The 13,156-nt window shown below is 49.2% G+C and overlaps 1 protein-coding gene and 1 pseudogene across 1 annotated transcript in view; one reads left to right on the top strand and one right to left on the bottom strand.

Annotated features, from left to right (window-relative positions):
• The first annotated feature begins 788 nt into the window (after positions 1-788).
• MYBL2 (MYB proto-oncogene like 2) overlaps positions 789-13,156 on the top strand; it is a 22,791-nt gene continuing 10,423 nt past the window's right edge. The window contains exons 1-7 of the mRNA XM_023756269.1: positions 789-797; positions 3,411-3,482; positions 4,199-4,291; positions 4,514-4,734; positions 6,657-6,819; positions 9,443-9,730; positions 12,686-13,154. Of these exons, the coding sequence (XP_023612037.1) occupies positions 789-797; positions 3,411-3,482; positions 4,199-4,291; positions 4,514-4,734; positions 6,657-6,819; positions 9,443-9,730; positions 12,686-13,154 (1,315 nt within the window). The remainder of the gene's footprint in view (positions 798-3,410; positions 3,483-4,198; positions 4,292-4,513; positions 4,735-6,656; positions 6,820-9,442; positions 9,731-12,685; positions 13,155-13,156) is intronic.
• LOC111826594 lies at positions 8,309-8,407 on the bottom strand (annotated as a pseudogene).

Genomic DNA, 13,156 nt, shown 5'->3' with positions numbered 1-13,156 from the left:
TAAGGCTCCTAGCATGTTGGAGGCACTAGTAATTGTTGAAATACTTTAGGGGGAGAGTTAATGTTGTCTGAAGAGATAAGGGGAAGTTTCATGGATAAGGATTTGGAAATTCAGCAGTCAGGGGGGTAATTGTTGAAATACCTTTAGAAGGAGAGGTTACTGTTGTCTTAAGAGGTTAGGGGAAGTGTCATGGAGAAGGATTTGGAAATCCAGCAGTCAGGGACGTGTGTGAAACCGTGGGCAAGTCGGAATAGGAAATGGGTGGTAGGTGGACAAAAGACAGTAGAGGAGCCCGGTTGGCTGGAGGGAAGAATCCTTGAAGGGGAGGGAAGAAGAGTGGTTGGAAAAGATGGATTAGGGGAGTGGTTCTCAACCTTCTGGCCCTTTAAATACAGTTCCTCATGTGGTGACCCCCAACCATAAAATTATTTTCGTTGCTACTTCATAACTGTAATTTTGCTACTGTTATGAATCGTAATGTAAATATCTGATATACAGGATGGTCTTAGGCGACCCCTGTGAAAGGGTCATTTGACTGCCAAAGGGGTCGAGACCCACAGGTTGAGAACCGCTGGATGAGGGCTAAATTCTGGAGGGCCTCGACTGCCAGGCTCCGAATATAGGCTTATTCAGCTGGCAGTGCAGAGCCATTGGAGGCTTTTAAAGCAGAGGAGTGACATGAACATAGCTGGGCTTCAGAGGCGCTGACCTGCTGTGCGTAGGCGGATAAGAGATTTGGGGGCAGTGTGGGTCCCAGCAGCAGTGCCAGGAGCTGGGGAGGGCACCGCATGGGGCAGGTAAGACGATGCCGTGGAGAGACTAGGGCGGTCCAGGGTGGAGTTAGCAGGTGGAGGAGGTTCCTGGGGTCCTGGAGGAGTTGGAGGCGAAATGCGAAGTGTCTGTGTCAGTTACTGGGAGGACAGTGGTGCTGGAGATGGACATGGGAGGAAGGCAGGTGTGGGCCTGGCCAGGCTGGACGGCAGAGGAAGCCAGGGAGTCTGGGGATGGCTGGGTGTGAGCTGGCTCAGCTGTAGGATTTATGGGGACTTTGTCCAGTGCTGTTAGACTGCACAAGCTGCAGCTGAGGGTCTGGATTTCTGTGGTGGCCTTTTTTCCTGTCCAGGAGAGAGCGGGGGAGGGGAGGGAACACATAACATTAAATTTACCACTTTTAAGTGTACAGTTCAGTAGTGTTGAGTGTATTCCCATGTGTAACAAATCTCTAGAACTTTCTCATCTTGCAAAACAATCTCTATACCTTTTAAACACTAATTCCTCATGCGTGGCATCATAGTATTTGCCCTTTTGTGACTGGCTTATTTCACTTAGCGTAATGTCCTTGAGGCTTATCTATGCTGCAGCATATGTCCAAACTTCCTTTTGTTTCAAGCTGAATAATATTCCACTGTATAGATATGGCACTATATATGTAGTTTTTGTTTGCTTGTTTTCTTCAAGTAAAATCGATTTCTCTCATTTTGGAAGCAGTTTTAAATACTTACCACCAACTTTCTCAAGCTCTGCACACTTCTTGTTTGTTCATGCTAAAATGGGTCCGTGTGCATTCCAGTGGGGGGTGTTCCTCTCCCTGCCCCCGGTGGCCCCACTCGAGGGCCACGGCAGCACTGAGCAGGAGGGTGCGGAGCCAGCATGTTCCATTCGGAAGTTATCGACTCTAGACTCTAAATGTCTTAGCAAACACTCCTCTGGCTTAAAAGTGGAATTACCACTCAGAATTTATAGGTCCACAAATGGAGTGCTTCCTCTCCCTCTCTCTCTCTTTCTGTAAAATAAAAAAATAAAGAAGTAGTGCAAAAGTCAATAAAAAGAAAAAAGAATTCGCAGAAAAGGGGTTTGGGGTTCAAAGGAGCCCTGGCTCCACCCACTGAATCGTTTACTTTATATATAAATATTAAATTTAAAAATCAACTTGAACCCAGCCTGTGTGGCTCAGTGGTTGAACATCGGCCCATGAACCAAGAGGTCACCAATTGGATTCCTGGTCAGGGCACATGCCTTGGTTGCGGGCTCAGTCTCCAGTGGGGGATGTGCAGGAGGCAGCCGATGATGATTCTCTCTCATCATTGATGTTTCTCTCTCACTCTCCCTCTCCCTTCCTCTCTCTGAAATCAATAAAAACATATTTAAAAAAAAAAAAGAAAAGAATGGAAAGGCCTTACTGCATTATTTAAAAAAAAAATCAATTTGAGGAATACTTTATGTACAACCCACTACAGTGACTCAGAGAATAATTCGATGAGTTTCTACCAAAGTATTACGAGCATCTTTCAGCACCTTCACCTTATAGGACATTTTCATTACTCCCAAGCGTTCCATGCTCCCCTTGGCTGCCCATCCTGCCTCCCTCCACCCCTGACCTCAGACAACCACTGACTGCCTTTTTGTTCCTGTGGTTTAGTTTATAGTTTCTAGAATTTCATATGCATGGAGCCATACAGTGCTTACTCTTATGGCTGGCTTTATTTTTTTTCCTTTTTTAAATCCTAAGTTGAAGCTACACTTACTGATTTTAGAGAGAGAGGAAAGGAGAGGGAGAGAAACAGAAACATTGATATGATAGAGAGAGAGAGAGAGAGAGAGAGAGAGAGAGAGAAAGAGAGAGAAACATTCATTGATTGCCTTCCATACTCACCCTGACAGGGGATCGAACCTGAAACCCAGGTATGTGGCCTGACTGGGAATCCAAACCCACAACCTTTTGGTGTACCGGAGGATGCTCCAAACCTCTGGGCAACCCAGCCAGGGCTATGTCTTGCTTCGTTGTCATGATGATATTGAGATTCTGTGTTGTGTGAATCAGTAGTTCATTTTCAGGAGAATATTTGTGACAGACACTGTTTTGCCTTCTGACTGCTCTGTGTTCTGCCCATGTCTCCCCATCTTCAGAGCTGTGTCACTATCATGTCTGGCCTGAGTGCCTGGAATGGCCTCCTTTTGTCCTTCCTGTCCTCTCGCAGTCCCTTTCCCTGCAGCGCCCAAGTGACCCTCACAACAAGCATGTGGACTGGGTCCACCCAGTGCTCAAATGCGTCAGGGGCTTTGCGTAACATAACGCGGAGCCCCGAATCAATCCCGTGTGGTCTGGGCCCGGCCGTCCCCTCCAAAACCAGCTTGCATCTTCTCTCCTGTGTTCCCTGCATTCCAGCTACACTAGACTTCTTGGAATGGGCCTGTCCCTTTTCCTCCCTGAATAGGCAGTTGCCACACACCTCTCCATGCCCCCAGCATCGTGGCTTTACTTTTGTCTGTGGGAGACTTGAATTGGCATCTGTCTCCCTCTGGACCGTAAGTCCCTCAAGGTGAGTTGTAGCAGAGCAGGTCTTGCTGAATGGCTGAATGAGGCTGTTCCTGCACCCATGTGAGCTGAGCTCTCTCTCTGGTGTTGGCAGGATGAGCAGTTGAGGACCCTGGTGAGGCAGTTTGGACAGCAAGACTGGAAGTTCCTGGCCAGCCACTTTCCTGTGAGTGCAGCCCTTCTGTGGCCTCCTGCCCCAGGGCCAGGTTCTGAGTGACCAGACAGCGTTCCTGGGACAGACGTGCTGCCGAGCAGAAGAAAAGGGAGTTCCTTCCCAAACCCCACCCCACCCCCAGGCCCTTGCTTCCCAAACTGGAATTCCAGGCACCCTGATTCAGCATCACCACGCAGCAGCCTCAGCATGCCTGTGGTCTTTAGGCCCTGACCGGTGGCACGTAATCAGTGGCATATTTGCATTTCTTCCTGTGTTGGTGCTCAGTTTCTCAATAGTGAGACTGAAACTGAGGGGAAATGGTACTTCCAGCAGGCTTCGCGGGGAGAGCTGCCTTAAGGGGTGTCCCGCAGATCCCCCCTCCCAGGACTGCAGGTGTCTGCTTTGGAGAGGTGTATGGCTGGAGCTGCTGTCTGTCCTGCCCCATTCCTCACCTCCCTCTGATTAAAACAGCATGATCAGGGAAATAACGCTGTCCCAGAGGCAAGCAAGCTGGCTTTCCATAGGGCTCTTAGTGTGCCCAGTTCCATCCTGGTCCTTTGTAGCAAAGAGAAACCATGGGTATTCTGCCATGTGGCCATGCGTATGGTGGTTCCAGGAACAAGACAAAACCCATCTGAGTCACCTGGCCAGACCATCGTCCCCCGAGCCCAGTGATCAAGCATGATGCAGGGCTGCCTCCCCAGTTCTCATGACTCCTGTCCTCCCAGAATCGCACTGACCAGCAATGCCAGTACCGGTGGCTGAGGGTCTTGAATCCAGATCTTGTCAAGGGGCCGTGGACCAAAGAGGAAGACGAGAAGGTAACTAGTGGGACAGTGTCTTGTACACAGTGGGCCTTCACTTACCCCAGGGAGTCAAGAGACTGCGCACGCGTCTGCCCTTGCGTCTGGCTGCAGGTTGGGTGTGGGTCCTCCCCTGGTCAGTTTTCGCACCTCTCATGGCTGCGGTGAGGCCCACGTGGAGAGAAGGTGCTGGTGTGAAGTGGGGGCAGGTTTGCTGCCTTCACCAGGCTTATTTCCAAGGTCATCGAGCTGGTTAAGAAGTACGGCACGAAGCAGTGGACGCTGATTGCCAAGCACCTGAAGGGCCGGTTGGGAAAGCAGTGTCGTGAGCGCTGGCACAACCACCTCAACCCCGAGGTGAAAAAGTCCTGCTGGACCGAGGAGGAGGACCGCATCATCTGTGAGGCCCACAAGGTGCTGGGCAACCGCTGGGCCGAGATCGCCAAGATGCTGCCGGGAAGGTGAGCGACGTCCGGGGTTTGGGAACGGTGGTGACAGGCAGGGTGAGGTTCCCAGGTCGGCGAGAGCCTTGTGGGTGAATAGTCCTCCAGTCTTCTCTGGAGTTGTTCGCTTTGCCCAGAGACGCAGGAGTCCTTCAGACTGGCCTTTTTCTCGAGAATAAACTCCCTCCTCCTGTGAGGTCAAGGCCGGCATCTGGACGTCCAAACCACTGCTCTGTTTCACCCTGCTCCTCCCCGGGCCTGGTCCTTCCAAGCCCTGAGCCTCTTGGGTTCGCAAGGAGCATCAGGAAGACTTGGCTCCATTCTTGCCAGAATCTTCCTCCGGATCAATTCCCAGGCTCCTAAGTGGCTTATTGCTCCCCTGCGTGTTCTCCAATTTCTGGAAACATAAAACTATTGTTTGCGCTGAAACCGGTTTGGCTCAGTGGATGGAGCGTCGGCCTGCGGACTGAGGGGTCCCGGGTTCGATTCCGGTCAAGGGCATGTACTTGGGTTGTGGGCACATCCCCGGTGGGGGGTGTGCAGGAGGCAGCTGATCGATGTTTCTCTTTCATCCATGTTTCTGACTCTCTATCTCTCTCCCTTTCTCTCTGTAAAAAATCAATAAAATATATATATTTTTAAAAAGCCTTTTAAAAAAACCCACAAAACTATTGTTTGCTATTGTCTTCTGCCCTGTTCTCTTTGTCCTTGTGCATTTTTACCTTATTTTGCTTTATTTTTAATTCTTCTTTTCTCATGACACTGGGGTCCTGAAAGGTAGAGGTGATAGAATGTCAGCTGGTGTGTTTCCCTTGAAGTATAAATGGGTCTGTTTTCAAACTCAAACCCGAGCATGCTGTCCTTTCGGAGCTTCTCCTAGCACTGGGGTTGAACACTCGGCTTCTTTCCCTCTGTGGCCTGTTGGCCCGGCTCACGCCACCAGCCCTGCCTTGGTCCCTCTCTTCGTTATACACAGTGAGCTCTTCTCTGAGCTGCCCCTGTGCACCCCTGCCTTCTGCCCAGTGTGTTCGCATCCTTCAGTTTTCAGTAGGAGTGTCACTTCCTCAGAGAAGCTTTCTGTCCTTCCAGCCTCTGGTCGGTCCCTGGTGACCTGGCCGCAGTGCTCCCACCTGTCTTTGGAGCAGCTTGTACCCCAGTGTAATGAGACCATGATGCCCGTCTCTAAATGTAGCCGCCCGTCTTCCTTGCCGGTGTGTCCCCAGTGCCTGGAGAGCAGTGTTTGCCACGCAATGGGCACTCCATAAATATATGGGAGCAAAAGAATGACGAGCATTGTAGCTTGGAGCACCCAGATCTGATCATTGTGGGCGGGAGTGCCGGGAGGTGTTTGGGTCAGGTTTCCTAGAAGGAACCTGAGATGCAGAGGTTAAAGGTCCAGGGGGTTTATGGAGGGAAGGGGCTCTTGCCTGTGAGAGGAGGGGTGGAGAAGAATAGGGCCGGGGCCCAGCAAGATGGGGACTCAGAGTCTGGCCCTGACGTGGTACATGCTGTGTGTGTGTGTGTGTGTGTGTGTGTGTGTGTGTGTGTGTGTGTGTGTGTTTGTTTCCTGATGGTCTGCAGCGGGAGTGACCAGAGGTAGAGACCCTCCTCTTAGCCCGGTTGCTCAGCCAAGCTGTTGTTCTCTGTTCACAATCCAAGGGCAAAGCACTCTGCTTGGAGCCTCAAAGAAAGAAGTGCCTACTGTGTGTGAGCACTTCTCTACTCCTGGGTACTAGGATTTAGCAGAGTGAGTGGAAATGCTCCGGGAATCGTTAAGTGCTAGAAACATGTGTGACTTCATCTAAGAACTAAAAGACACCTTCGAGTTCCTCAGGTTGAACCCTCATGTACAGAAGTGGGAGCTCAGCTCAGGGAGGTCAGTGACGTGATTGGTGGCACACAGGCCCCAGGGTTCAAAGGTCCCTCGTTTGCCCCCGCAGGACAGACAATGCTGTGAAGAATCACTGGAATTCCACCATCAAAAGGAAAGTGGACACAGGAGGCTTCCTGAGCGAGTCCAAAGACTGCAAGCCCCCCGTGTACCTGCTGCTGGAGCTCGAGGACAAGGAGAGCCCCCAGAGTGGCCACCCCTCGGAAGGCCAGGTGAGACGGCTGCCCGGGGCTGCCCAGCCATGGGCCTGGCTCCAGGTTGGTTGGTAGGATTGATTGCAGGGTTACCCATCACCGTGTCACTTAACACCTGCTCTGCCCTTTTCACCTTGCCCATGGCCGTTCATTAGTTCCTGCTGAGGGTCTCGGTGTGGCCGCGTGCCTCTCCTTGTCACACACACGTCTGCACATACCTGGCACTTGTCTGCCCACAGATGAAGCATGACGGAGCACGCTGACATAAAATTGAGTTCTCTGTCCTTATCAACACCTTCCTTCCTACCTGTTTCTCTTTCTGGCTTTTTCATACTAAAAGCATGTTTGCAATTTTAAAAATTCCGGTTTATTGAAGTATAATTCACATATAGCAAACATTCATTGTGTTGAGGGATACAGTTCTGAGTCATGACAAAGACATACAGTCATGTATCCACCACCACAGTCAAGGCACAGCACCTTTCCATCGCCCCCAGGCTCCCTAGGGGCCCCTTCAGCCCTTCTCCACCCTTAGCTCCTGGCACCCTTCATCTGTTTCTGTCTCTGTCATTTTAATTTTATATGGTTTCCTAGAAAGGCATATAAATGGAATCGTTTAGTATTACATTGCAATTGTAAAAGTGAAACCCCACACCCCAGAGCGAACTTACTGATATTTTAAAAATAGATCTCATGAATCTTAAAAAATGAAGATTTGAAGCAAATGTCGAAGTGTCAAGATTTGACAGCCCTGGGTGTTGGTAACACACTTCACTGCTTTCTGGTCTTTCTGTCATCGTCAACTAGCAAACAACTAGCAAACAGCGAAGTTGTCTTTCAGGATAGAGCAGAGTAGACAGACCCCCCTCAGTCTCTGAAACTCCTACATGGCTTTCGGCTGCTGGGCCTGATGAGCCCAGGGCCTTAGTCAATGAGTTGGTTCAGCCATCTAGCATTTTTATGGTTCTGTTGTGCTGGTTATTTCATTAAATTAAGGTTATATTCAGTTTATTGTCATTAGAAACAAAACTTGAACGGTTTTAATGGCTGTGTGTTATTTAAGGTTAAATCCAGTTTGTTTGTGTGTTTTTTTAATATATTTTATTGATTCTTTACAGAGAGGAAGGGAGAAGGATAGAGAGTTAGAAACATCGATGAGAGAGAAACATCAATCAGCTGCCTCCTGCACACCCCTCTCTGGGGATGTGCCTGCAACCAAGGTACATGCCCTTGACTGGAATCGAACCTGGGACCCTTGAGTCTACAGGCCGACGCTCTATCCACCGAGCCAAACCGGTCAGGGCCAGTTTTAAAAATTTTACTTAAAAAATTGTTCTGCTTTTTTGTGTGTTTTTTCTTTTGTGTGAAATCTAATGTTTTTGATACTAGAAACAAAACTTTTAAGGGTCAGTCTTGTAGCTAAATCACTGCTTGTTTGCTCAGTTGTTTCTTGAGAAATTCTTAGAACTGGATAGTCATATTCTTAAAAAACATTTTTTTTTCTTTATAAGATATGGAATGCTTCATGAATTTCCATGTCTTCCCTGCATAGGGGTCATGCTCTGTATCATTCCAATTTTAGCATATGTGCTCCAAAAGCAAGCACTTAAAAAAACCTCTTAATACATTTTGCTAGATTGCTTACCAGAATAGTTTTTCCTGTTAATGTGTAGATGGGAGCACCTCCTGTTTTCCCCACGGGTCAGTGTTCGCAATTACAAAATTCTCCCTTATTATTAAGGGTAATAAGTTAAAAATGAGGCTATGTTGTATCTCACTATCTTACAGGTTTCTCTTTCCACTTTGCTCAAGGTCAGCTAGTAAGTGGCAAAGTTCTGTGACTCCGGAGCTTGCGTTCTCTCCTTGACTCCATTGTGCCCCCTTAACATGGGACCTTGCTCTTTGCTCTCAGTGTGGCCTCTTAACCACAGACCCCTACACTGGGGTCTGTCTGCCGGGTTCATATTTTTATTTTCCCTGTCACAAAATTAGTATACACTCATTTTTCATTTTTTAATGAGTTTATTTCAGCCAAATTGATGACATATTCCAGGGAGCAAGATCTCAAATGCTCTCTACACAAATTTTTTAAACTTTCATTTTGAAATAATATTAAGCATACAGAAAAGTTGCAAGAATAGTACAAAGAACTCTCACATGACCTGTACTGGATTCATTTTTAGTTTTTAACACTGGCCAGTTCTTTCTTACACATATTTTTATTTTTTATCTGAGACATTTGAAGGTCAGTTACATACATTGTGCCTCTCTATCCATGAAGATTTCAGTGTGTGTTTCCTAAGAACCCAAGCATTCACTTATATACCATAGCACAGTTAATGTCTAATTCAGGGAATTTAACACTGATTTAGGACTTTTTTTTTTTTTTTTTTTTACTTCCATCTAATCTATAGTCCATATTCCATTTTTTCCTGTTCCTGATCCAGGATTAGACATTGCATTTAGTTGTCCTATCTCTTTTTGCCCACTTTTAACTGCAGTCTTTCATGATGTTGATATTTTAGAGACTCTCAATTTGGGTTCCTTATTCGACTCAGGTTGTGCAATTTTTAGCTGGAATATGGCATGATCTTTATCTCATAACAAAAGCTCCACAAACGGTGTGCCCTGTGTCCAACAGGGAAGTCTTGGGACCAGCTGGTCCCCAGCGCTCCCTGCCATGAAGGAAGAGGACAGCAGTGAGGAGGAGACCTCAGCAGCAGCCCCGGCTGAGGAGCAGGAAGCTGCCCCTGCAGAGCTGGACCGAGTGTGCACACCAGAGCCCTTAGACGACACCCCCAAGCGTGAAGACCAGGAGGGCTCATCGCCAGAAATCAGCCTGCCGTATAAGTGGGTGGTGGAGGCTGCCAACCTCCTGATTCCGGCCGAGGGATCCAGCTTCTCGGAAGCCCTGGACTTGATTGAGTCGGTAATGTTGGTCACAGCACTTCCCAGCGGGCCCAGAGCACCTCCAGCAGGGAGTCCTCTCATGGGCGGGCAGGCATCCTTGTGTTCACTCATTATCCCAATAGCATTTACTGGGCAGATGCTAAGTGCCCAGCCTGCAGCCAGGGCCTGGGACATTGAGCTGCCATATGGTCCCTGCCCTCAGGAGTCTCCTGACTCATGATGTACAGCACAGGGTGGGGTGGGAGGGCTCCCCAGGGAGGCTGCGCTCTGAGTTCTGAGGGATGATAGTGGGGGAGGGTGTTTGAGCCGATAACAGAGTACAGTTGAGCATGGTGTTTGCAGCACCACAGGTGGTTGGGAGTCCCTGGAGAGGGACCTGGGAACTGGTGGGGCTGGAGCAGTGAGTGGGTTCTGATTACTCAGGTGTTGCAGCTGTAAGGCCGAGCTGGCTGTGGACTGTGCCCTGTGGAAGAGAGCTCTGCAGTGGGGGATGCACCTCTTGGTGTGACATCCCCAGCTCTCAGCTGCATCAGCCAGGCCTGTGTGGTGGAATGGTTTCAGGAGGTGATGGGCAAGAGGCCTGGCCAGTTACATACATTGTGCCTCTTTATCCATTAATATTTCAGTGTGTGTTTCCTAAGAGCACAGGCATTCACTTATATCACCGCAGTACAGTTACATCTAACTCAGGAATTTAACACTGATACTGAACTCCAGGGGCAGTTCAGTGTAGACATTTGTTGAACATCTATTAAATGCCAGCCTCTGAGCTTGATGTGCAGTCCACCCAGTATTCGGTGAGGTGTGTCCTTTCTCTGTTTTGTAGATGAGGCTGAGGCTCAGAGAGGTCAAGTTGTGTACCCAGAGTCACACAGCAAGTCAGCTGGGTGGTGTTGACCATTGTGCTGTGCTCTCCGTGTCTTGCTTAATGGTGGTTGGGTGGCACGGTTCCTAGGGAGCCATCTCTAAAACCCTCTGACTCGGAGTCTCATCTTTTAGCCCCAGTGGCTGGGACTGGGCCCAGCTACAGGGTCTGTCTGTTGTGTCCCTTCCACTCCAAGGAATTCTCTCACAGTATCTTGAGAAGCAGGCCTGAGTGTCCTTCAGTCTGCAGCGCACAGCTCCGAGGCTGCCACGTGGGCCCGGTCCTTCTGGGCCCTAAGGGGACTGTTGAGATGAGAGTTGTGCCCGGCACTGTTGGCACTTCGTTGTGTTGCCATCTCCATCCTCAGCCTGTTCTGCATCTTCCTCCAGTTACTGGGCACAGAGAAGGAGGGAGGGGAGCACCCAGTGTATGGGAGGAGCAATGCTTAGTAATTACCATATCTAATGTTTGAGTGCCTACTATGTGCCAGCCTTGTTACTGGCTACCTACACACCTGCTCTCTGTTCGTCCTCTAACAGCCCTGTGAAGTGGGTGGTGGGCTCATCACCAGTAAGGGAATCCCACGCTCAGAGGTCAGGAGGCTAGTCTGACATCACACAGCAGGTGAGTGCCGGGCTCGGAGTTCAGGCCCAGCAGCCGAGGAAGGAGCTACATTTGTAGGAAAACGGCTCTCGCTTGTTCCCCTGCAGGAAGTCCTTGCAGGATGTGCTTCTATTAGATGCCATCAACTCTAGGGCCTCCCCAGCTGTGAGGCTTGTGCTGAAAGTGGGCCCGAGTCAGATTGCCCTGAGCTGGCCTCCACCACTAGGAATGAACTGCCCACCTTCCTGCGAGTCTCGGGGACCAGAAATCATCACTGGGGTCCAGGTTCACGCAGGGCAGACCCTCCAGGGACCAAAGTGGAAGCTTCTGTCCAAGTCTTTAGTCTGGACAAGATCTGGGTGTGCCTCTCGGGATTGATTGCTCTTGGACACTGGTGGGCAGATGCATCTTTTCTGGCCTCGGCTCCTCAGTGGGATTGGAAACAGCCTCTGTGAAGGGGCGAGGGAGCACCGTGAGGAGCACAGGAGCTGCCTCCTCCCCATGAATGTGGCCTCAGCCTCGCGCCCATGACTTCCCCACGTAGTGATCTATATTGACGGAAAACCTAAACATGCGGGAGAAGATTTATATACAAGATGTTCATAAAACAGTTAAATAACTGATGTAGTCATGTGATGGAGTACTTTGCAGTCATAAAAATCATTATAAAAGTTGGAAATTTTTCACCATTTATTCATAGTAAACATTTAACTCATAGGTAATAGAATCAGGCATGATTATTTCTGCTTTACAGACATTTTAAATGGAACAAAAAGCAGGATATAGAAGTGATTTATACTAACATTAAAAACATGCAAAATACTAGAAATGCATGATGACAGTAAATTCTAAATTCCAGTAGTGGTTTCCCACCTGAAGGCAGAGGATGTGAGCGGGCAGGTGAACATGGGGTCTCAGTGATAAGGTTTTCTTTCTTTCTTTTTTTTTTTTTTTTAACATATTTTATTGATTATTTACAGAGAGAAAGGGAGAGGGATAGAGAGTTAGAAGCATTGATGAGAGAGAAACATCAATTCAGCTGCCTCCTGCACACTCCCTACTGGGGATGTGCCCACAACCAAGGTATATGCCCTTGACCGGAATCGAACCCGGGACCCTTCAGTCCGCAGGCTGACACTCTATCCACTGAGCCAAACCAGTTAGGGCAAGGTTTTATTTCTTTAGCTTATTGATGGATATTTGGGTTTCTTTGTATTTTTCTTTGTGTTTTTTATATTTTAAATAGTGCATGGAACATTTTTTAAATAACAGCCAGCAGCCTTATGCACAACATACCTTCAGTTTTATTCACAAGCATAGATATGCAGGCGTAGAAGATTTCTATTTCCTTGGGGAAATGGGAGAAATTGTTAATGATGATTGTTCCTGGGCTGTGGGGTCATACTTGGCACTCGTGTATTTTCCTTCAGTGAGTAAGGCCTCTCGTATCTGCTGGAAGAAAAGCAGACAAATTGCAGTGATTACTAACCTCTCCTCTCTGGGCAGGACCCCGATGGTTGGTGTGACCTGAGTAAGTTTGACCTCCCGGAAGAGCCGTCCCCAGAGGGCAGCATCCACAGCAGCCCAGAGCAACCACAGGCATCGCAGTGGCCAGCCCCTTCGCCTCGCCAGTCTATTGCCCCGGGGCCCAGCGTGACCGAGTACCGCCTGGACGGCCACACCATCTCAGACTTGAGCCGGGGCAGCCGGGGAGAGCTGATCCCCATTTCCCCCAGCACTGAAGTGGGGGGCTTGGGCATTGGCACCCCGCCTTCCGTGCTCAAGCGGCAGAAGAAGAGGCGTGTCGCCCTGTCCCCTGTCACAGAGAACAGCGCCAATCTGTCCTTCCTGGACTCCTGCAACAGCCTCACCCCCAAGAGCACCCCCGTCAAGACCTTGCCCTTCTCGCCCTCCCAGGTGTGTGGACCCCACCCCAACTGCTCGCTGGGTTTTGTTTACAGACTCCCAGTTCCCAGT

The sequence above is a fragment of the Myotis lucifugus genome, unplaced genomic scaffold (genome assembly GCF_000147115.1).
Source record: "Myotis lucifugus unplaced genomic scaffold, Myoluc2.0 scaffold_90, whole genome shotgun sequence".
Taxonomy (NCBI): Eukaryota; Metazoa; Chordata; class Mammalia; order Chiroptera; family Vespertilionidae; genus Myotis; species Myotis lucifugus.
Note: the sequence above shows the minus strand (reverse complement) of the source record. Positions and strands in the feature narration are given on the sequence as shown.